The 25,712-nt window shown below is 37.6% G+C and overlaps 1 protein-coding gene across 1 annotated transcript in view; it reads right to left on the bottom strand.

Moving 5' to 3' along the window:
- Nucleotides 1-25,712, bottom strand: part of Magi (membrane associated guanylate kinase, WW and PDZ domain containing protein magi) — a 569,393-nt gene that overhangs the window by 163,901 nt on the left and 379,780 nt on the right. The window contains exon 11 of the mRNA XM_090385296.1: nucleotides 1,040-1,246. Within this exon, the coding sequence (XP_090241422.1) occupies nucleotides 1,040-1,246 (207 nt within the window). The remainder of the gene's footprint in view (nucleotides 1-1,039; nucleotides 1,247-25,712) is intronic.

Genomic DNA, 25,712 nt, shown 5'->3' with positions numbered 1-25,712 from the left:
TTTATTCCATTCCTAACATTTTAGGTTATGTTTACATTTCTGTATGTATGTACTTAGATGAGGAAGGGGTTCATTACCCTAAAAGCTTCTTTACCATATTAAAATTCATTTAGTTACCATATCCACTGGTTCTACTGTATTCTACTTTTGCAATAAATAATATTAACTTAACCTTCATAGCAGAGTGCACATATTAGAGAGAGAGAGAGAGAGAGAGAGAGAGAGAGAGAGAGAGAGAGAGAGAGAGAGAGAGATTAATCAACAAATAATGAATTAACTAAAGAGGAAAACAGATCTGTATGAACATCAGCTCGAGACGTTATATGCAAACAAACATTATCAACATAAGAATATAGTTACCATGTGGGAAAAGAAAAAAAAAAAAAAAAGATGCAGAAAATAATGCTGATAGCCCCACACTGGGGTAGACCAATATGCATTATATAAGAGAAACTTTCATTCTCAAGCTGGGAAAAAAGCTTGCTCAGTCAACAAAAGTGCCAATATATTAAAAAAACTTGCCATCTACGTAAGAATAAGACCGATGAATTCAGAATTACTACCAAATCAAATGCAGCAGATGTATCTAAAAAATTAGATGAAAAACAGTTACTATCCAATGCTTAGTGAAAGACATAAAATATGCAAGACATGAATGGCATATTTTACACCTTTGCTGAATTTTCCTCATTTGTTATCATTTCATCTTCATGATAATCACAAACCAACTTTGTTTCTTCTTGAAATTTAATTGAATTATTAATGTCACTATTTCTATGGTGGTTATAACTATGGTGGTGATAACTGATTTTTGTTATTAACAATTTATGAAAAATATACTACATTTCAAGAACACAATGTTGTTTTTTATTCTTATTTTTAACAAGTTTGAAGTTAACACAAAAAAAATTTCTTTCCAATATGAAAAACATCCAAGATCACAACATATTTTTTCATATTAACACAGCTTTCACAATTAATTAAATTAATTATTGAAACCAATAAAAATAAACATCAAAACAAGTAAAAATAAACCTACCAGTCTGAAGTTTTCCATCCTGCCAGGCAGGACCATGAGGAACAACACTTTTAATCTGCAAAAACTCTTCAACATCACCCTCATCCCCTCCAACAATAGTGAAACCAAATCCACGTGCACTTTTTACCAGAGATGTATGCACCATCTCACCTTGAAGTTCTGATGGATTTCGAGTAAATACATATGGCTGTGACTGATGTGTATGACCTATATTTAATAGATGAATAATTTTATTTATAAAATATAAGTAATATAAGTAATTAATCAAGGGTTTAAAGGGCCAAGTTAATAAAGGACTCAGTCTAATTATAATAAAATAACTTTACTGAGGGTGCCTCCGTAGCCAGGTGGGAAGGAGCAGTGCGTAGCACACGCTTCTTGATTAGACCGGGGTTCAAGCCTGTCACCACCAAATACGGAGGATGTGGAAAGGTCAGGGAATGACCACTGCATATCCCGGAGCAATATGGCCTTAGTTGCTAATGCTCCAAAAACCAAACAATAAACAATAATAATAAACAAACTATACTGAACATGTACACAAAAAAAGGCCAACACTCTGTTTTGACATGTTTCAGTGCTCCTTGCTTTTGGGGTTAAATTAAATTGATTAGTCCCAGATAGCTTTGAATTACTGAAATTTGATTTTACATTATAAGATTACATTACATTATGAGAATAACATTATTATATAAAATTCCTTTATTTAGATGAAATTAATCATAATAATAGGGGCAATTACAATGGACATGTTAACTGGGTGGCTCACAATAAAATAAAGAAAAATAGCATAAAAATTTAGCAAGTTAGACAGCAAATTATATAACTTATATTGAAGCAATAAAAATTACACAATAATAACAAAAATCTATAGAAACTGTCTTGTTCATATTTTTATAGGCTGAATCAGAAATCAGGATCAAGTTTATAACAATTACACTAGTTCACATCTTTGTTGATGAAAAAAAGATATCTATCTTCTTCAATCTGTAAGATTAGGGTTTGAAGAGTGGATGCAGATCTTGGGTATCCAGGAGGAATTATCAACTTCAGTACAGCAGATATCAAATAAATCACTCTTCATGGCTAAAACGTTTTAGCAGGCAAATGATGGATGACCTTTTAGCTTCCAATGCAGGTATGTTCGTGTCAGACGGCACCTGAGATTTCTCCCATATAGCTTCCAACGCACCGGGATTGGCACTAGCACAATTTGAAGTTGGGTATAAAGTGAGTGACTAGAGTGAACTTCAAGATAACACATCTTTACACTGAGCCAAAACAAAACAAAATATTGGATGGAGGTGATGGACAAAGGGCACAAGTTACAGTAAATGTGCAAATGGAGAAAGAATATAGGAAAAGGAATAAGTTGTATATGTGAAAATACTTAATGCTACTTCTGTTTAAAATGGGTGCCTATAACATCTGACTGACCACAAAGGTTTTAAAATAGAAAATCAGTTTTAAGATTTAAGAAATGTTAAGAAAAATAAAGTTTGGAATCTATGTAAATGCTCAAAAATTTAATTGACTCAATAGGATGAACAGGCATTGACTTGACTGTTACTCTTGGTTGGTATTTGTAGATAATGAAAAAGGAGAGTATTTTGTTTTGGGAAGATCAACAGTGTAAATTGCTAAACATGATCAAAAAGCTCTGAATTGTTCAGCAAGCAAACTCAGCAATATGATAAAATACTAACAACTAGAGAAAACATCAACTGCAAAAAAGACATCATCTACATAAGCACAGAAGTTAGATTGAAGAATGAATACAGAACAATTGGACTTGCCCAGAACAGCAAAACAGATAATAATATGAAAAGATGAACACTCCAGAAATTGAAGAAGTTGTAGATCTGGTCCTGAGATGAAAAAGGAGTGCTCTAAAACAAGGATTTGGTTACCAAAATTGTCAAAAGCTGACAATTTTGGTAACCAAAGATCTATTCCTTGTTGACTAGATCTTTGTTAATATCCTTCTCACATATAACCATCTTGTTCACTTTTGTCTTCAAATGTTCATCAAAGCTGGTGGAGGCAACAACAGAAAAGCCAACATCTAATGGCTTATAATCTAATTAAAAAGACACTTTAAAGTTATGGGACATGTGGCGAAATTGGCATAAGCTCTATCTTGATGACAGTACCACACAGTGCATAATCATTCACCAGAGTGGGAAATCAGTTTATTTTGGAGGGGGAGGGAAGTTTAAATCACCAACACAATATTAATATTAAAGGGGTTACCTATTGCTAAAAGCCAGTTGCTGAAGTTATAATCCATATCAAATTGCAAGCACCTCAAACAGCAAAGATTTAGCAATGTTTTTTTTTTTTTTATGTGAACCCCAAACACGAGAGGTATTAGAACCTATAGTACTTACCGTGCTTGGGTTTGAAGTTAAGAAGACGAAAGAAGATATTTGTTGACATTGGACTTGAACTTCTGTAAATTGTAATTTTCAGGAAATACGTATGAAGGAAGGTTGTTCCAGAAAACGGCAGTTGAATGAATAAATGAGGAAGATGAAAAGTTGGTTCTATGGGTTTGAAGTTGGACAGTAAATGGATGTTGGCTAGTGGCGGCACGTGTTCGGACTGTTTTGAAAGAGAGAGCAGGAATTATAGAAGCCAATTCAGAAGAACAGTGCCCATGGAAGTATCTGTAGAAGAGGCTTGCAGCAGAAACAGTACGTCTATGAGAAAGCGAGTGGAGAGACTCTGTTAGAGATGAATCATTAATTAACCTAACTGCCCTCTTCTGAATGGAATCAAGAAGCCTGAGAGAGGTTTTGGGGGCACCACCCCAGATGTGGAAACAATATTCCATGGCAGGACGGATTTGCGATTTATACAGAGTGAGCAGCTGTTTGGAAGAAAAGTAACGCCAAGAGCGAAAGAGAAAACCAAGTTTTTTAGATGCAGAGGAAGCAATATTTGTAATGTGCTTCTGCCAAGAGAGATTAGAAGTCAGGGTAATCCCCAAAAGAGATATATCATTTTGCCTAGAAATCAGAGTGTCACTAAAGATAAGCAGAGGAGCAGAAGAATCCTTTTTGCGAGATATAAGACAAGACTGAGTTTTAGAAGGGTTGAAATCAACTAAGTTGTCTTTGCCCCACTAGAGAATTACCTGAAGATCGGCATTTAAGGAATTGGTAGCAGATTTTCGAGAAGTTGAAGCTGATTGAGCAGGACAAGGTTTCTCAAAATGGAAAGTTGAATGCAATGTGTTATCATCGGCAAAACTATGGATACGATTTCCAGTCAATGGAAGAAGGTCATTAATATACAAGAGGAAAAGAGTGGGGGAAAGAACTGAACCTCCTTGGGAGACACCAGCATTAGTGGAGAAGTTAGAAGACAGAGAGCCATCTACCATCACCCTCAGTGAGCGATCAGAGAGAAAACTGGATAACCAATTACTAAAAACAGTTGGCAAACCATAAGATGGAAGTTTGTTTAGAAGACCTTTATGCCAAACACGATCAAAAGCCTTTGAGATGTCAAGAGCAACTACTTGTGTTTCACCGAACCTTTCCATTGAATTAGTCCATAAATGGGTAACATAAGCCAGAATATCTCCAGTGGATCAACACTGACGGAATCCATACTGGTGACAGTTGATCAGACGGAAGGTTTCTAGGTAGTTTAAGAGTTGGCGGTTAATTGATTTCTCCATTACTTTAGAAAAAGTAGAAGTAACTGCAATGGGACGATAATTGGATGGGAGGGATTTGTCACCCTTTTTAGGAACTGGCTGGATATGAGCAAATTTCCAAGCAGAAGGAAAAACACCTTTCGAATAAGAAAGTGAAAAAAGGCGGCAAAGAATAGGAGTAAGTTCGGGAACACAGGTTTTGAGAACAAGTAGAGAAATACCATCAGGACCTGGAGCTTTCTTAGCATCAAGATTCATCAAAATCCTTCTGATATCCTTTTGACGGAAGACCACAGGAGGCATTGAATGGAGCATGTTGGGAATGGTGGGAGGTGTTTTACCAAGATCATTAATACATGAGCTTGAAGAAAAATGGGATGCTAGCAGGTCAGCTTTATCCGTGGCTGAAGTGGCAACAGAACCAACTGGTTTGGACAGAGGTGGGAGCAGAGATGGGCAAAAGTTGCGGCCAATACCTTTGGCAAGAGACCAGAATTCTCGGCTACCATTGGGGAAAGAAGCAAGTTTTCTACTCTTAGTCTGTTCAAACTCTAGTTTGGACTGATTAATAACTGCTTTACAACTGTTGCGAGCTTTGGTGTAGGCAGAAAATGAAACTGAAGAATTAGAAACAAGCCAATTACGATATTAGCATTAGCATTAGTAGAGGCATTTGATGCAAGAAAGCAAGTTTATGCAGCATCAGCCAAAAAAAAAAAAAAACCCACTTCCACTTCACCCCTCTGTTTGTTCAAAATACCTGTTCAGCTGAGCCTTAAACTTATTTAGGCTATCAACCTCCACCACAAGGGAAGAATTTATGCCCTCTCAGGTGATGTTTCTAAGCTAGAGGAAGAATCCCATCAGCATTGAGCATGCTTAAACCATTCAAGGCTTTATACACCTCTATCAGATCACCTCGCTGGTGCCTAGTCTCCAGACACTGTAATTTGCAAAACTTAAGCCTTTCTTCGTAAGAGCACCCCTTTGTTCCATTCACTAATCTTGTTGCCCTTCTCTGTACTCGTTCCAGCAGCTCTACATCCTTCTTGAAATGAGGCCTCCAGACCTGTATACAGTACTCTAGGTGTGGCCTGACCATTGCCTTATACAATGGAATAGTAGTAGTAGTAGTAGTAGTGGCACATGATGCAAGAAAGCAAGTGTAGGAGCTTATGCAGCATCAGCCAAAAAAAAAAAAAAAAAAAATCATCACACCATTCCCTCCAAATGCCTGTCCAGTTCCTCCTTAAATTTATTTAACCTATCAACTTCCACAACGACAGATGGAAGTTTGTTCCAGCAATTAACCACCCGCTGGCTAAAGGCAAATTTCCGCACATCTATTCTACATCTGTCCTTTCTTAATTTGAACTTATGTCCCCGTAGGTTCGTAATCTGAACAAGTGGAAGGATCCCATCAGAATTCAGCGTGCTCAACCCATTCAAGGCCTTATAGACCTCAATCAGATCACCGCGCAGGTGCCTAGTCTCCAGCCACTGCAATTTGCAGAACTTAAGCCTCTCTTGGTAAGAGAATCCCTTCATTCCCCTCACCAATCGTGTTGCTCTTCTCTGTACACGCTCAAGCAAATCTACATCCTTCCTAAAATGAGGCCTCCAGACCTGTACGCAGTACTCAAGGCGTGGCCTGACCATTGCCTTATACAGAGGGACAATCACCTCCTTTTCCCTGCTAGCAAAATTCCTATATATCATTGACAAAACCCCATGACCTGCCCTAGCAGCCTGTCTGCATTGCTCAGAAAACTTCATATCTGACTGCACAATTACTCCCAGGTCTTTTTCATTTTCTACCACCTTAAGTGTAGTACCACACAGTTGGTACGTTTCTCTGGGGTTACTTCTACCCATATGCAGTACTTTGCATTTGTCAAGGTTGAACTTCAGTTGCCACTTCTTAGCCCATCTGCCCAAATTATCTAGATCCTGTTGCAGTAGCACACTGCCATTACTGTCATTAACAACCCTGCCAACCTTTGTGTCATCTGCAAACTTCGACATTAAGCCTGATATACCTTCATCAATATCATTGATAAATACACAAAACAACAGTGGACCCAACACCGAACCCTGTGGGACTCCACTAATAACATTAGTCCATGAAGAGCAGCACCCATTGATTACCACCCTCTGTCTTCTCCCACTTAACCATCCTTTTATCCATTGTAGCAACTTACCCTTAATACCATTCTGCTCCAATTTGTACAGTAGTCTTCCATGCGCAACAGTGTCAAAAGCTTTCCTGAAATCCAAGTATATGATATCAAAATTATTTTTCGCATCCAGTTCCTTTGTGACCACATCATAATAACCAATCAAATTTGTCAGACAAGACTTTCCCTTAACAAACCCATGCTGTGTTTGAATTATTGCTGCAGTCTTGTCTAGATGATCCTGCAATGCATCTTTAACCAGTGACTCCATTATTTTACCCGGAACAGAAGTTAAACTAACTGGTCTGTAATTACTCGTGTCACCCTTCGATCCACCTTTGTGAATTGGGGACACATTTGCACATCTCCAGTCCTTGGGAACCTCCGCTGAGTCCAAGGATGCTCTCATAATTATGGCTAAGGGTTTGCTTAGTTGCTTTGCCGCCTCCTTTAAAATAACTGGATAGATCCCATCCACCCTGGTGCCTTTCTTATGTTTAACTTCAACAATTTCTCCTCCACTTTGCTCTCAGTTATTACAAAATCATTAAGCACACTGCTACAATTTGATAACCTTCTTCCATTTTCAAACTGTAATAATTCCTCACGTGTGAATGTAGATGCAAAATACTCATTCAGTTTGTTTGCCATCTGAGCAGGATCATCAACAGTCGAACCATCGATGTCAAGTGGACCAATCATATTCATCCCCTTCCTTTTAGAGTTTATATAAGTAAAGAAATCCTTGCTGTTTTTCTTAGCATCCTTTGCCAAAGATTTCTCGTAATCCGCCTTCGCCTGCCGAACCTCCTTTGTGACCTGAATAATCACCTCCTTATCCCTGCTGGAAAAATTCCTGTATATCATTGACAATATTCCATGAGCTACTCTTGCAGCCCGTCTGCACTGCTCAGAGAACTTCATATCTGCCTGCACAACCACCCCCAAGTCCCTTTCATTCTCTACCACTGTCAGTGTAGTACCACAGAGTTGATACGTTGCTCTGGGGTTGCTGTTTCCCATGTGTAGTACTTTACATTTGTCAATGTTAAACTTCATTTGCCACCTCTCAGCCCATCTGCTCAACCTTTCCAGATCCTGTTGCAGCAGCACAGTGTCAGCAGTGTCCTTGACAACCCTGCCAACCTTTGTATCGTCTGCAAACTTAGACATTAAGCTTGATATACCATCATCAATATCATTTATAAATACAGAAAACAATAATGGACCCAATACTGAACCCCGAGGGACTCCACTAATAACATTAGTCCACGATGAGCAGTGTCCATTGATTACCACTCTCTGTCATCTCCCCGTCAACCACCCCTTTATCCATAGCAGCAATTTGCCTCCAATGTCACACTGCTCCAATTTGTGTAGCAGTCTTCCATGTGCAACAGTATCAAAAGCCTTTCTAAGATCCAAGTATATAATATCAAAGTTATTCCCTGCATCCAGTTCTTTTGTGACTGCATCATAGTATCCAATCAAGTTGGTCAGGCAAGACTTCCCCTTAACAAAACCATGCTGTGTCTGAGCTATAACTGAAGTCTTGTCTAAATGATCCTGCAGTGCTTCTTTAACCAGTGCCTCCATTAATTTTCCTGGAACAGAAGTTAAGCTCACAGGTCTATAATTACTTGTGTCAGCCTTTGATCCTCCTTTGTGAATTGGGGTCACATTTGCACTTTTCCAGTCTATGGGTATCTCCTCCCCTGAGTCCAAGGAAGCTTATGGATATGCAACATTCTTCTCTTGGACAGCCTTAGCACATTTATTGGAAAACCAAGGTTTAGATAAAGGACGAGATTTTAAAGTGGAGTGTGGGATAAGGGATTCCATTCCTGCAAGAATAATTTCACTGACACGATCTGAGCAAACATTGACATCAGAAGTTTTGAAACAGTAATCCGACCAAGGAAAAGAAGAAAAGAAGTCTCGCAGGTCATCCCATTTTGCATTCTTGTAATGCCAAACAACACGTGGTTGGGAATAGCCATGAGATAAAGGTTCCATTGGAGAAGAGACGATCACCAAGTTGTGATCTGAAGTGCCTAAAGGACCTCCCACTTCGACCGTGTACTTAGAAGGGTTGTTTGTGAGAAAAAGATCAAGCGTATTGGCTGTATGATTAGGATTGTCCGGTATTCTTGTACGTAAATGAACAATCTGTGCTAGGTCATTAGTAATTGCAAAAGCCTCAGCATCTCGACCTGCTGGGTCGGTGTGATTAGAAAACAGAAGCCAGCTGGAGTTGTGAACATTAAAATCACCAAGGAAAATTACTTCACTGTTAGGAAAGTTGGAGTGGAGAAAGTCAAGTTGCAAAGAGAGGAAGTCAAAGAGCTCCAAGTGATTAGTGGAGTTGGGAGAACGGTAGAGACAACAGATGAATTTGACACAATGAGGTAGAGAGATTTTAAGCCAGAGAAGATCAAAGAGAGGAGATTCCAAATTGCCAAGTCTCTGACAGGGAATATCAGAACGGACATATGCACAAGTACCACCTTTGAGGCGAAAGAAATCATACAGCGAATAATTTGGGCATCTGAGATGAGCAGTAGATGAATCAACCGATAACTGAGATTCTGTCAGAAAAAGTACATGGGGTTTGGCAGACTGCAAGTCGAAATGGACATCATTGAGATTAGAATTGAGACCACGTATATTTGTGAAATGAATTAGGAAGTCCTTGGGAGGTTTAGATATTTTCGCAGATAAGCTTGCTCTATTAGTTTGACAATTCATGGTGTATTCAATAGTAAGAAAAAGTAGGTGGGCCATGCTGTATGAAGTAATGAAATTTTTGGATATGGCGTACATGTGGTAAGAATATACCCAGATCCTTGACATAACGTGGCCTTGACAATGCTCCCCGCATACACACTACTCGGACTCCCTCCAGTCACTATCTGGCAGAGTAGAGTTAGCAAGATTATACACTAGCTGATCCGGAAGCTTCCTAGAGAGTTACCAATAGGTTCAGTCTGGTGTACTAACTAGCGGCCGGCCTGCGAACACCGTTTTAGAGCTGTACCCTCGAAATGTAAGGAATATTGGATCTCGCCACGACGTTCATCATAACCTCAAAAGTCATCAATCATACTGCATGATGGAAGAGATAGGGAAGGGTTGACCGGAACTTAGCTCTAGAGACTAAACATGGGTTCCACCACTTCAAGCCTCCAATAAGCAAAGTGGTGGTATTTCACCGGTTGATGAGAGTCATCTACCACCTAGTACTGCCTGGTAACATAGAGGGGCGGAGTTCCTCCATGTGGTGTGGGCGCCACACCTCGACCCCTGCTTACGTTGGTTCACACCTGGGTGGTCACCCACCATGTACTTGTGCATGGAGGTTATACCCAGGATTACTAACAGTCCCACCATCATGAAGGTGCAAGCAGAGAATTTGGCTGTCGCAGACCGTCCGGACTTCACCGAAATTGGGTCCACTTGACTTGAGTGTCACCCGAATATCAGTTCCATCAGCGTTTTAGACTCCCAGGTAGCAAGTACAGCTTGTCTGGCATGTCTGAGAGAATGTCTGTGACAACCTCAAGGACCAGGTTGAATAAATAGGCACATGCTTCTTCATTTACTGTCCCTAACATTTCAATCTTGAAGTATTTGGCCCTCTTCCTGCCATGCAAAATTAAGAACAAAGATGTTTACCATATTTATCTTTAAAATTCTTCCAAAGTAGCCATAGATTTTATTTTTTATTTATATATCAGTAGAGATTTAAATGACAGTCATCTACATGCCATACACACCACAGGTCTCGAATGAGTAATCAAAATGATCAAAAACAACTAAATAGTGAAAACAATCATGAACGCAAAATACATATAAAGCCAACCAGTGAGAACAAAATAGTAAACAAGCACCATTTTGCATGGCACACCAACTGTGATATCAAATGTAATGTAATTAGTATAATACATAAATCCTTGGAATTGCTCTACCTCTTAATAGTGTACATGGAGTTTATGTTATCAAGGAATTGGAAGAAGCCACACAACATTAAACTATGATATTCTGTAATTAAAGCTACAAAATAAAATAATATAGGTGATCATTTTAAATCACAGCTATAAGTGCTGCTAGTATTCCACATTTGAAGAATTTATTTTTTGTGTGCAACTACCCTCACTGAACTTACTCTTGACTATATTAACCAAATTAATAATAAAAATTGTAAGTTATAAAAAATAAAAAAACTAGTGGCATAAGATATATGATATTAAAAAATTTATCAAAAGATACACCTCAGCATTTTGCTAATTATTGAGGCTACTAATTATTTACCACTAATAAAAAAAAAAAAAAAAAAGTTCTTTGGAATATCAAAGGATAAAAAGTAGTCTATCACAAAAACACTACTGCACTCTCCAAAGATTAGTACAATCAATGTTAGGTCTTAAACAAAAACATTTTGTGATAAACGGTCATCTCCACCAAATTTATGTGGTAAGACAATCTGAGATTTATTTTGCAACTGGGTGTGGACTGCACAGTGAACTTTGGTGAGCTATTACTGAGAGGATCCTCTATATCTATTTATGTACTGCTTTCTTCAATTTTTTCAACTTCTGAATTGATTTTTTCATATTCAATTTCGCCTTTTGCAAGGCCGAATAAGACAAATGAGTTTACCACGTCTCCTCCTCCTCCTCCAGTTTGCAAAGTTATTTTCATGGTACCATGAAAACAGCTTTGAAGACTGAAGCTATTATAGACAGTGCCTACAATTAGTTAAAACAGAGATAACAGATGGCATAGTGGAAAAAAATTTCAAAGCAACTTGTACAAAGCAATTAACCCAGTGCTGGTACAAGAGACCGGGAGCTCAGGAGAAGGAATTAATAGTAGGATATAGGACCAATTCAAATGGGTTCATTTATTGTCTATTAATGCACATAAAAACAAAGTACTTTTCTATGAGCAGACAATACTGTGTTATCGCTGAATTGTGTAAGACCTGAATTTGCTTCCAAGGACCAGAACTATGACCTCCCTATCTCTACAGGATAATGTGCGATAAATCATCGATAGGACACCATGGGCTTTCTTGGCTGCATGTTCACAATGTTCAGAAAACTTCATATCTTCCCATATTGTAACTTCCAGATCCCTTTCCTCTTCCACTGTTTTTAATTCCACCCCATCAAGTGTGTGTATAATTTATTTGTAGGCTGCTATTCCCAAAGTGTAAGACACTTGCATTTAGCAGCATTAAAACTGGAGCACTGCTTGGCAATGATTATTAATGCTCTGCCAATCTTTATGTCATCTGCAAATTTTGTTGTTATTTGGTTTTTAGGAGCATTAGCAACTAAGGCCATATTGCGCCGGAATATGCGGTGGTCATTCCCTGACCTTTCCGCATCCTCCGTATTTGGTGGTGACGGGCTCGAACCCCGGTCTAATCTCTGCAAATTTTGACATCATGCCTTCTATCCCTTCGTCAATGTCATTTATAAAAATGAGAAACAACAGTGGTCTAAGAACTGATCCTTGAGAAACCCCACACCTGACATTACACCAATCTGAAGAATACTGTTAATCACAACCCTCTACCTTGCAGCCACCCTGCAATCCACCTTAGAATCCTTTCCAGTAATCCCAACATGTTCCAGCTTATACAATAATTTCTTATGAGGGACTGAGTCAAATGTCTTGCTAAAATCGAAATTGTTCCTTACATCTAGCTCATGAGTAACTGGGTCAAAATAGCTTACCTGGTTAGTTAATCATGATTTTCCCCTAACAAAACAATGTTGTGTGTCCTTCAGAATGCCATTTCAATCTAAATGTCCCTGGATTACACTCTCAATCATGAGAGACTATAAGATTACAAGAATAATCTTGTGGTTTTATAATCTGCCTTAGCTTGCCTAAGACAGATTATGAGATGTCTCTGGTAGAAAATGCAAAGTAAAGTAGCACAATTGCCAAACAAAACAAAAGGAAAAGATCACATTGGTCCGTTAGATATGAAATGGTATAACAGTTGCTTATCCTGCAAGGTTGCTGAAAAGATATCAAATCACAGGGAACTAGATGATTTTGTGATCACTGATAAGAAGGTAGAAGACAAATTGCTGAAGCTAAATGTAAATAAGGCCATAATTATGAGAGCATCCTCGGATTGAGAAGAGGTCTTTATGGACTGGAGATGTGTAAAAATTGGGGATACATTTGAAAGCAAATGTATTTTGCTTTCAAATGTACCAATTTGAAAGGTACATTTGAAAGCAATTCGCAAAAAGGGATTAAACAGTGAAGTAATTAAAGTCCTGTAAGCTTGACTTCTGGTCCAATAAAAATAATGGAGCCACTAATTAAATAAATAAAGCAGGAACATCTACAATGGGATGTAGTTATATGCAGCATGGATTTGTTATGGGATCATATAATTTTAACATTATATACTTATACTTCAGTTATAAGCTTTTAATACTGCTGTATAAACTAGAGCAGTGTGTCATTAGTGGAAGTTATTGCTATAGATGGTTGAATGGAAGAAGACAAAATGATTATCAATAGGCACTGCTCTTCTTGGAATAAGATTAGTAAGTCCACCAGGGTTCAGTGCCGGGCCCATTGTTGTCGGTTTCAATATTTATTAATGATACTGATGATTTGATTGGATTTTTTATGGCACAAAAACTACATGGTTACGATGTGCCACGACAAAGCAGAGCATTGTAACATTGAAGAGGAGCCCTTTAAAAAGGTTACCTTGTCAAAAGGTCCTATATATATATATATATATATATATATATATATATATATATATATATATATATATATAGGGTGTCTCAAAAATACACAGCATAACTTCAGGAATGAGTTCCTCAAATGCAGACAATAAAAATATTTTATATCAACATAGTTCCAGAAATGCTTGGTGTCCGAGTTTTGAAGGTCTGTCTATGACACTTAACTGTTCACATCACCTTATAGTATTTGTTCCAAATGTCCACCTTCTGCCTGAATACAGGCCTCACATCGATGTTTCATGGACTCGCGAAGACGATGCCAAATTCCTGGCATGTTTCGTACTGCCTTACAACCGGCCACAATTCGATTGCAGAGAGTTTCCACATCAGCTACCTGAGTCGAATACACCAATGACTTTAAATGGCTCCACAAGAAGAAATTTAGTGGGTTTAAATCAGTGAGCGTGGAGGCCAGGCAGTTGGTCCACCCCTTTACTTCAGGGAGTCGTAGATCTTGGTTATCCTCCGTCGGCAGCACAAGGTGTAAAGGTCCCGATGGCGGTGACGGATACCTTCAAATGTTTTCCTGTCTGGACATCTTCGTTCTGGGAACCTTTCGTGGTACAAATGACGAGCCTCCAGAGCATTGCCGTCTGCCAAACTGTACATAAAGTGCCCATCCGCTTGCTCCTGATTTGAGTAAATGGTCAGAATGGAAAACCACCAGATTCTGTCAGTACCTTGTGATGAAGGAAATCACCTGCGGAAGATAAGACATTCCAGTTAATAAATCAGGAACCAAGCATTTTTGGAACTATGTTGATATAAAATATTTTTATTGTCCACATATTAGGAACTCATTCCTACAGTTATGCCGTGTATTTTTGAGACACCCTGTATATAAGGCTTAATAATAATAAAAATTAGGCATGAGAGAGATAAAAAGCATAAACAACAAGAATAAATAACCACAAACATAAGTGGCAGCATAAAGCAATATCCAATAAGATGTTATGTAAACTATAAAAGTTATATAAATAAGAAAGAAAGGGAAAAAAAGGGGGCGAAAGAGCAAAGAAAAGGATAAATAACACTGACAGAAGAGGAAAATATGTATAAAAATTTTGATATCTTAAACAGAGCAAATAAAGCCAATTAATATGCCAATGAATGCTAAATTTAGAATGGCACCCACTTGTTAACACTGAGGCCAAAACCATGTGAAATATCATGGAAAAAAACATAATAAACCTACCACTAAAGATAACAGCAATAAGATAAACCCCAAAGAACAAATAAAAACAATCATTATATTCATTCTCATTGGAGGGCCACTTGACACAATGGAATATTATTGCATTTTGAACACAATGCAAATTACCACATCTGGCAGAAACTCAAACGTCAACACACCAGAGAAATAAAATGCATCACGTAGGCCCTAATGAAGCAAGAGAAATAACAGTAAAGATCAAGCACTCACCACAAAAATAAAAAATGAAGTGGATATAAACCAGTTATAGAGGGCAGCATGAGTAATCAAAGCAACTAACATATACTACACACATGAAAAACCCTGTACCATTAAACATACCAACAACAACAACCAACACATGGGGGATATAAAAAAGTAGAATATTACAAATGTAAGTGGCTGCATAAAGCAATATCCAACATGTTGTGTTAACTATAAAAGAAATGTAAATTAGAAAGGAAAAAAAAAGAACAGAAAAGCAAAGAAACAGATAAATAGCACAGACAGAAGAGGGAAATGAAAAATTTATCTTCTGTACATGTTATTTATCTGAAGAGGAAAATGGAGATTCATTTTCTTCTTCTGTCTGTACTATTTATCTGTTTCTTCGCTCTTCTACTTTTTTTCCCAAATTTATATTTCTTTTATATATATATATTTGTGGTGATTTGTCTAGCGATCGAAATGTAGCGATTCCCTGACCATTATTGGCCTTGTGGTCCTCTGTTGAGATGGGGCGTAATGGTCAGTCTATTTTTCTTTTATTTTATTGTAGTTTCACATAAATTTGGCCCTGGTGCCTGTCAGAGGGGGCGCCGTTAAATTTCTATTTAACTGGCTTTCAAAATTTAATGAATTATTATTTTATCTTTACATTTAGATGTTCTAAATTATCTCAGAGTTTTTGCTGCAATATTTTTACTCTTGTTACCCCTCTCTTCCCTCCATGTTGGTTTGATCGTTATGTTTAATTTTGCCTGTTTTCGCTCTTGTCTTGCCATACTGCTGGCATTATTTTTATTTTTAATTCTGATTCTAATTTATTTTTATGGTTATATTTCAAGCATCATGTAGAGGAATATGCTTTTGCTGCCTCTGATGTTTGCTGTACCTTTTTATTTTATTTTTATTATGAAAGATTCAGTTCCAGCTATTTTAAATGTTATTGGCGTGCGTGCGTGAGTGGAGCTTTTTATGTTTAATTGAATTTATGGTATACACAAGAAGTGAACTCGAAGAAATGAATAAGAAATGTAGCAATATACGGTAGGATGAAGTGACCAAGTATGATAAGAAAGAGAGACAAATGGTTGGCAAAATAAGACTACATTGCCGTGCTTTTCACAATTTCAATGTCTTTGTCAGAGGTCACCCAACGAAATTATGAGAAAGACGGTAATGTTCTTGCTTCTGTTTCCAACATGCTCTGTATGCTATGGTACACATGTGCTATAGACAAATGTTAAGAGCGAAATTTGAAATTTTGTGGCAAGAATATGGCCTAATAAATTGTGCCAATAAATGTAATTATAATTATTAGGAGGGCATACAGTTCACGGATGACCTTACAGAAGCAAGCAAAAAGAACTGAAAAATTGAAGTAATGATATTGAAATGTAGGAATAGGCAAGAAGAAGGGAACTTACCATTACCTTGTAAGACTGAAAATTACCAAGACAGCGGCATACACGTATATTTATGTATTGGTTCACTTGTAGTTCCTAGCGTTAGAAAACGGCGAGTAGACTTCCACAAATATATGGGCAAGGTTTATTCTTAAATTTCCTTTTCTTCTGCAGGTATGGACAAGTATAGAAACAGTTTCTGATACATGATCAGGTGTAGTCCCCTGAAGAAATACCTGATTATGTATCAATATTTATTTTTAGCTAACATCAGATTTTAATTTTATAATTTTTCTTCCCCTTTCTTGGACTTATAACCAAAGTATCCCACCCTTATCTAATGCTTGCTATTACTCCATATATTAATCTAATCATTTTTGCTTTACAGTTCCCTTCTCTCTAATTGGCTATTCAATTCAGCCTATAATTCTGCTTAATTAATGATATCATTTAGGATATTCACATTCTTTCTCAAATCTCCAATATCTCCAATTTCTGCTATCCTTCTATTAGTTTTGGCATTTTGTATAATTTACACCTCCATCTTTGCACTTTTCAACATATTTATTACTTTTACCTCACACACACACGCACGCGCGCGCGTGTGTGTGTGTGTGTCAATAAATAAATAAAAATCACTATAAGAGTAAAGATAAATTGGATATTTCATATTAGTGTATATATATATTAATTGCTTTTAAATATTTAAAAACTGCTGGCACATTGTCGGTTAAAATCTGACAATGTACATGCCTTGGTCAGATGGTTGAAAGCGGTAAAATGGGCATTTCTAGAACTGCTACAGTTGGATAAAATGTTTGACAGATAAAACGGCTTGCACATAGGAGGTCATTAGCCCTCAGCTCCGCACAGGAAACAGTCAGATGATTGTGTCCTTTGCAGAGACTAGCAAGAACAAATTCCTCTTTATGATCCCTGTGTAGACAGGCTCCCAAAGATGAATCACAGGTTTAATCTGATACAGTTTGTTTGTAACCAGCTGATGCCACAAATCTTGCCACTGAGAATGTAACTTACTCTGAATTACTTGCCTATAGTCTGTATAGGGAACTGACAGGTCAAGATTATTCATCAGGGCTGCCGATTTGGCTGCAATGTCAGCCAAATTATTTTCTCTAATCCCAATATGGCTGGGGATACAGAAGAAGCAGATATCAAATCCACCTTCATAGAGAGTGTATATCATCTGCTGAATCTGTTGGATGATTCAGCCTATAGTGCACTTAATGAATTGGTATATTAATAAACCGTTGGTATCAGCGATTTCTTATATGATCTAGAGCTAACTCTATAGCATTCAGCTCTGCAATGTATATGTTGAATTCAAGAGGAATCTGCTCATATATAGTATTATCTGGAAAAACAGCAGCAGATTCCACACACAATTGTGACTTCAAGCCATCTGTGTAAACTGGCAAGAAGTCAGAATGTTCTACACAGTGTTGTGAATATATCTGAAGGCAGACAGAAGATGGGGTATTTGACTTCATTGCATTCTTGAGCAAAAAGTCATAGTATCTGAACATGCCAGGGTGGAAGGGGCTGATTTGGAGATCAAGCAACCTTGTCTATCAAGTTCACTGAGTAGCTTAATAGACAATCTTAATGAGTAGCTCTTTTAAGAAAATCTTGAGAATAGCTCTTTTAAGAAAATCTTTGAGCTCAAAAACAGATGTCCACGGGGCATACTCCAGAGATAACCGTTTTCATCGAAGTAATAATGATGGTGTCCACGGGGCATACTCTAGAGATAACCGTTTTCATCGAAGTAATAATGATGGTTCATTTGTTTTGACCTATAGACTTTGGACAGGTGATGTTCTGAACACACCAGTAGCAATACAAATGGCCTGACGGTGAATGGGGACAAGCCAACAAAGTACACTATTTCTGGTAGATGCATATACCTGAGACCCATAATCTATTTTAGATCAAACAAAGTGCACAATATAGATGGAATAAAGTACACCAGTCTACATTTCAATAAGAGAGAGCATGGAGAATGTTCAGCCCTCTCATGCACTGTGTGGCTGACGAATGTTGGAGGAATGTCAGCTTTATGTCAAATATGAATCTCAAGAATTTCGTCTCTGCTACTAATGGAATGGTACTTTGTCCAAGTCTTAATTCAGGTTCAGGGGTGGAAGTTATGCTTATGACAAAAATGGGGTCCTCTCCAGTGAGAACCTGAAACAATTAGCAATGCTGCAGGAATTAAGACAGTCAATGGCTTGATGCAGTTCACTCTCAATAACCTTCCCATTTCATGATTGAAAAAGGATGCTGAAGTCATCAATATAAAGTGCACTGTTTACAGCTGGAGGAAGTTGTTTGGTAATAGTTTACTTTAATGGCAAAAAAAAAGCATAACAGTTAAGACAGATCCTTGCAGTACTCCCTCCTCTTGGCAAAAGGGCCAAGGAACATGGATACTACTCAAACTTGGAAAGAATGAAGGGATGAAAAGTTTTTAATAAAGACGGGAAGATTACCTCTTAGACTGAGATTATAAAGATCTTTTAAAATCCCAAATCTCCAAGCTGTGTCATATGCTTTTTCCATATCAAAGATTGATCCCAGGTGCTCGCCTTTTAAAAAAACATCTCTAATAGATGTTTCCAGTCTAAGTAAGTGGTACAAAGTGGACCTGTTCCTTTGGAAGCCACACAAATCAGCAGACAAGGTGATTCTTTCCTGGCTTTAGCAAAGGCACGAATAGTTGTCTTGCATCAGGTGCCCAGAAATTACTCTACAAGGAAGTTTCTGTTGTATAGGAAGAGCAGATGGTCTGTGGACGTTGGTGAAAGGTGTTTAATTATTTCATAATGGATATCATCTAGTCCAACAGCACTATCCTTTGTAATGGTGAGAGTTTTTTCAGTTCATGTATGGCAAATGGCTCATTATATGGGTAAACACCCTTGGATTTAAAATTAAAAACAAAACTGAAAAAGAGACATTTAAGGATCAGAAACTCTGGGGAATAAGATGCTGCTGCTGCTGAGAGGTTAGAAAATGTCTCCCCAAGAACACTGGCTATTGCATTTGAGTCTACAATAGTACATCAATTATATTCCAAAACAGATGAGGGATGTGCTGCATATTTTCCCTTCATTTTCAGGATTTTTTCCAAGACCACCTTAGTGCTGACTGTCTCAGTAATAGATGATGTGAAATGGATCCACAATTTCTTTTGACTCTGATTGCAAATGTAGCATGCTTTGGCTTGTGCACGTCTAAAGGTTATAAGGTTGGCCAAGAGTAGGATATCGTTAGAATATCCCCCAAGCTTTGTTTTGAGCCATTTTTGCTGCTGTGCAATCTGTATCCCACCATGGTTTGGAAAAGGTAGATGTTTTTGGAATTGCAATTGCAGCTGTAAAGACGATACTTTTTGTTGATGTACGTAACTGCATCATTGACAGGCTCCTGATTAATTACAGTGATGTCAAAATTTGCCAGATTTTGAAAGGCATTCCTGTCAGCCTGAATGATCTTCCACTGCGTTAACCTTAGAAGGAGACAGGTCTCCCATTAATTAGAGTGGTTATCACGAGGAAGTGATCACTTCCATATGGGTTCTCCTGCACCTCCCAAGTAAGTGAAAGGGGAGGAGAGAAGGGAGCAGATAAAAAGATTAGTGGCAGAAAACATACTGATAGGCATGTGAAAAAAGGTGATAGTTCCCAAATTTAGAAGGGAGAGAGGTTACTGTCAAAGAGCACATGCTCTATGACACATCCCCTTCCATTAATGTCAGCACTTCCCCACAGGGTGTTATGTCCACTGAAATCCCTGAGAACTAAAACAGGGATGGGCAACTGCACAATGAGATAATCAAGGTTTCTCTGGGAGATGTCAGCCACAGATGGCTGACATCTCCCACAAAGATGACAACTCCTCCATGGGTATGTCCATCCTGAGTTATATCCTTATGTATGATAGTAGTATTATGCAAGGAAGGGATGTAATTTGCCTTGAAGTATATTTTATGCAAGCAAATTGTTGTCATCAATATTTTGCTAGAATCCACAGGAATCCCACTGTAGGAATTAGCCATTATTTTGCTTGATGGGCCCATTGGGCAGATTTCGAAATGCTGAGGGCTTACTTTTGCCGGTCTTGGATTTATCTTTTTTGGGGAAGTGTGGATACTATCTTGTGTCCATTTCTTCCTCTGCAAAGAGTACCAAGATTGCTTTGTCTGGTACCTCCTTACCCTTGACATCCATTTTCTCTTGGGTACTAGATTTCTTTTGTTACTGGTGGAGCATTAGGAGATATGGATATAGGAGTGGCAGCTGATTGATCCTTCTGTGTGGGTTTTCTTGAACTTAACAAGTAGTGTACAATGGGAGTAAATGACTCCTTTGGTGGGATAGTCATTTCTGTCTGAGTTCCAAGGGAACATCTCCTTATTACCTTCTGAGCATTGATAGGTTTGACTGCTTTTCTTGCCTCCTGATATATATGTTCAGCTTCCGGCTGGTCACGAGTTAGCAGGGTGTTTTTCTTGGCAGTTAATGCAGGTGTGTTTTTCTTGGCAGTTAATGCAGATGTGTTTTGTTGCTGAATATGATGCAGTTTCGTGGTCCTTTGCAGAACATGAAGCACATGCAAAGGCTCCACCATATTTCTGGCACTTAAAGCACCTTAGAAGATTTGGGACATATGAACACACTGGACAGTTAATATAGCCAGTTTTAATTTCATTATGTTGGTGAATTGAATGTTAGGATGATGTTTCTCGTGGGAACAAGTTTCCTGTCTCTACACATGAATATTCGTTTCACAGCTGTCACTGTTGGGCGTGTTAATTCAGAACAGACTTCCTCTTCAGACACTTCCATGAGATCTGAGATCCTATTCCACGATGATACCTGTAGTGTCATCGTGGAATGTGGGGGTAACTGTGATTGGCAATCCCCCCTATACATGTGGCTTGGAGAGCTGTTGTGAATGTTTGTCACTTCTGGTCTCTATAATAATATCATCTGAGTGAAGCCGTTTCACTGATTTAGGAGTGCTGGCCAGACCTTCCAACCCCTTTTGGATAAAGTACAGTGACATTTTCCCTAAAGATTTCTCACTTGTAGAGTGCATTATTATTAGGTAATGGGATGCTGAACCTGATATAAATTCTGTTTTCTGCCTTTTTTGCTGAATGTGACATAATCAGGGCCCCAGAAGAAATACTTTTATAAGGATTCAGGGCTAAGGTAAAGAAAGCCAACACGAGAAACATTGGATAACTTATGCGGAAAATTAGTTTCCCGATACCGGACTCGAGCACCGCTCGCTCGGTAAACAGACGGTAGGTGTTATCGGTCTGGAGCCGAAAGTGAGAAGGATATATTAATTGACAGGTAGGCAGGGAAAACGATGAAATGATTGGTGGTGGGCGCGACAGAGGACAGCTACTGTGTAGTCATTGGTTGGCATTATAATGTGTATTTATGAGTAAAGAATGGTGCATAATAGTTTTGTAATGAACGGTAAACAGGTAATAGTAGCGATGAATCTTTTAAAGATGGAAGAAATTTGTAAGGAAAATAAAACGTTGGTTGATTTTTTGATGAAAACTAAATTAATAAAAGTTTTGTTCTGTTCATTTTTATGTTCTTCATGATGTTTTTTTTTTTTTTTTTTTTTTTTTTTTTCCTTATTAAAAGCAGATTTTTTGAGTTCATGAGTGTTTTTACTATACTGTTGATTTAGGTTTGGTTACGAAAAAAGGAAAAGGTTTCTTTATTTTTCGTTATATTTCGTAACCTGACCTTAAATAGTAGGTTAAGAAATAACATAAGAAAAGAAAGAAATTCTATATATATAGTGAATAGCTGTTGAGGCATTGATTGATGTTATGATACTTGTGTATCCGCACAAGTGTCTTTAAAAATAAAAGTACAGGCATACCTCGAATAACGAATAGGATGCGTTCCACGAAATTACTTCGTTAAGCGAAACTTCGTTTTCAGAGGTAAAAATACTATGGCCAGAATAGGGATACGTTCCCACTTAAAAAAATGAAAAGCTTTTTTTTCAAACAAAGAAAAGTTTTATTAAATAAACAGTCAACTTACATACAAAGTGAAATCTCATTTTAAAATATGAGTCTAGAGTTGATTGCTTATGCTTTTTTTTTCTCTTTCATTTAACAATTGCCTATACGGAGTTATTGCATTTAACACTGATCGCTTAACAATAAAACTTCTTCCTAAATCAGGATCATTTTCACTAAAAAAATTTAAAACGTTTTCAATGTCATTTAAGCACCTTTTTAAATCTTTGGTTGTTAACACTTTTTCGGCAGGAACTTCTTTAACTTCGTCTTCATTATCTTTGTCTTCGTTGCTAACAAGGTTTTCTAAATCTTCCACTGAAAAACCATCTTCTGCATTCAATAAATTTCTAACATCCTCTTCATCGACATTTTCGAAACCTATTGATTGAGCCATCTGGATAACTTCATTTCTAATTTCTTGGATGTTATTTTCTTCTTCTAGTACAACTTCTGGCCATATTTTGCGCCAAACTCCATTTAAGCATTTCTTAGTGACTTCTTTCCAAGAATTATCAATGTTTTCAATTGCGTTTTTAATGGTGTAGTTTTTCCAAAAAGTTTTAACTGTCATTTCCTCTTTATCCTCTAGTTCAGTTAAATTGCTTAATGTTCGACGCAGATAATAAGCTTGAAATGATGCTATTACTCCCTGATCCAATGGCTGAATCAGGGAAGTTGTGTTTGCTGGAAGAAACACAACTTTGACAGGAATGCATGTGTCCAACGTGTGAAGATCAGTAGGATGTCCCGGAGCATTGTCTAACAACAAAAGAGCTTTTTCTTCAAAGTTGCTTTTTTGACAATACCGTTTTACTTCAGGACAAAAGTGGTTAACAAACCAATCAGTAAATAACTCTTGGTAACCCAAGCTTTTCTATTTGCTTTCCATATTACAGGTAAATTCATTTTTATGTTACCTTTTAACGCCCTCGGATTTTCTGAATGGTAAACTAATAACAATTTTAATTTATAATCGCCAGAGGCATTTGATCCAAAGAGTAACGTTAAACCCAGCAGCTGATTTTTCTTCAATAGAAATGAAGCTTTTTGTTGGTAGCCGTTTCCAGAACAAACCGTTTTCGTCAACACTGAACACCGAATTTGGTGGAAAATTTTCACGTTCAATTATTTCCTTTAGTTTTTCTGGAAACGTATTTGCAGCTTCTCCTGTTAATTCTACACTATGAATCCTGGCCCGTTTTTTAAATTTCTCGAACCAACCACGAGAAGCCCCAAAGGTTTCCGTAATTTCTTCAGTTTGTTTAGATTTCAGGTGATTAAACTGGAATTTTTTTTTTTTATGTTAAATGGGGCTTGAAATTGCCGACTTCGTTATATCGAAGCTTCGTTATCAGAGGTAACGTTAACCGAGGTATGCCTGTATAGTACAGTAATACCCCGAAGTTACGCGATAGGTGGGTCCGACGAAAATCGCTTAAGTCGAATTCGCGTAAGTCGGGGTACAACTTTGCATATAAATACATATAAATTTTGTTTAATTGGGACCAACGACTAACAAAAACACTAGTTTAGAAGAAAAATATTAATAAAATTGCAGTTCTTTATACATATTAATACAAAATATGTATTAAAAAAATAAATGACTTACGTAAAAAAGTTATTTCGATGTCGATGGCTTCATAAAATCTAACAAATTCGTCTGACGACACAGAGACTTCTTTTTTTCATGCAGAATTTCTTCGTAGCAAGCTAATAATTTTATTATTCCTTGCTTTGTAGCTATAACGCATTCTTCGTTGTAGTCTGTGTTTTCTAAAATTTTTAAGCCCTTTTCAATTGAGCTGAGACCTGTAAAGTTTGCAATTGTCATGTGCTTTTCGCCGTTGCCTCATTTAGGCCTGTAGCACGTGCAATATCACATGGTCTTTCATTTCGCTCAAAGCGTTTCACAATTTCATATTTTTTCTCTATCGACAGAGACCGACTGGCCATAAGCCTTACCGGGGAAACCCCGGTGGGCCTGTGTGATTTTGGTCATAAACCATAGTGTGAGGCCACTATAAATTTTTGATCCAGTCCGCCTCTGTTTATCGATAATTGCTTTTCTTTTTCTCTCTGAATCTGCAGTGTCTTCACCAGTCCGCTTCCTTTTCACACCTTTTAAGTATTTTACTCATTTTTAGGGAATAAAGCACAATTACAAAATGAGGAGGCATGCTTGATACGCATAAACAAAGCTGCGCGCATGTAGCAACTGAATAAACAACACCGTAAAGGCAGAGATACACTATTAACACCTCACATTTCTAGGGATTACTACCATAAAACAATAAAAATCCAGTTGCGTTTCTGCTAATGGAATCTCTTATAAACTGGTAGTAAACTCGATCTAATTGCATACCGAGAGCTGGAATTGTGTTGGTTTTTACGTTATTATGGTGAAATGTGTTTCCCCTAAAACAAATACATTTTCAGATCTTCTCTTCATTCCTATCGTGTTGCATTCGGTTGGGGCGATTTTGCATTCGACTGCCATTTCTTGTAAACACAAAGGCGAATCGTGCATAAGCCAATTCGGTTCGTGTTATATTATAAGATATCATTACCGTATTTATAAATAGTGTATGATCGAATTCGTGTAGTGTAAACACGTGTTATACGAGGACTGACTGTATACGGCTCGACCGACGCGATCCATTTCTCTCGTGAAAACGATGTAATTTCCGACAAACGTTGAGCACGAATTCGAATGCACACATATAAATATGACAGTTGGAATACAAATTCTTGTATATGTGTGCAGCTCATGCGCAGTAAAGTTGAATTTTGTTCATCTTTCGCTCTCACTCTCCGCCGTCGCACCGTATATCGATAACATATGAAAAACGACCTTGAAGATAGTGGGCGGCAGTGTTGCCAAACGAAAAAATCAAGAACCGCGTAACTCCGAGTTCGTGTAAGTCGGGGTATTACTGTAATAAAAAAATAAATAATTTATGCTCTAGTCCACACGATTCTAAAGAAAAAAGGTTAGGTTATGCCCTCCAATTCGGGAGGGGTTCAAGCTTCCATGGGATTCAAGTGGAGGTAACCTGACCTTTTTTCACCATTAGGGCATATTATTGAACAAGAAAATAAAAATACAGTCATAAAAAATTTATTTTTTTATGAATGT

The sequence above is a fragment of the Mastigoproctus giganteus genome, chromosome 11 (genome assembly GCF_048544385.1).
Source record: "Mastigoproctus giganteus isolate SK-2022 chromosome 11, ASM4854438v1, whole genome shotgun sequence".
Classification (NCBI taxonomy): domain Eukaryota; kingdom Metazoa; phylum Arthropoda; class Arachnida; order Uropygi; family Thelyphonidae; genus Mastigoproctus; species Mastigoproctus giganteus.
This window is presented reverse-complemented; position numbering and strand designations above follow the sequence as displayed.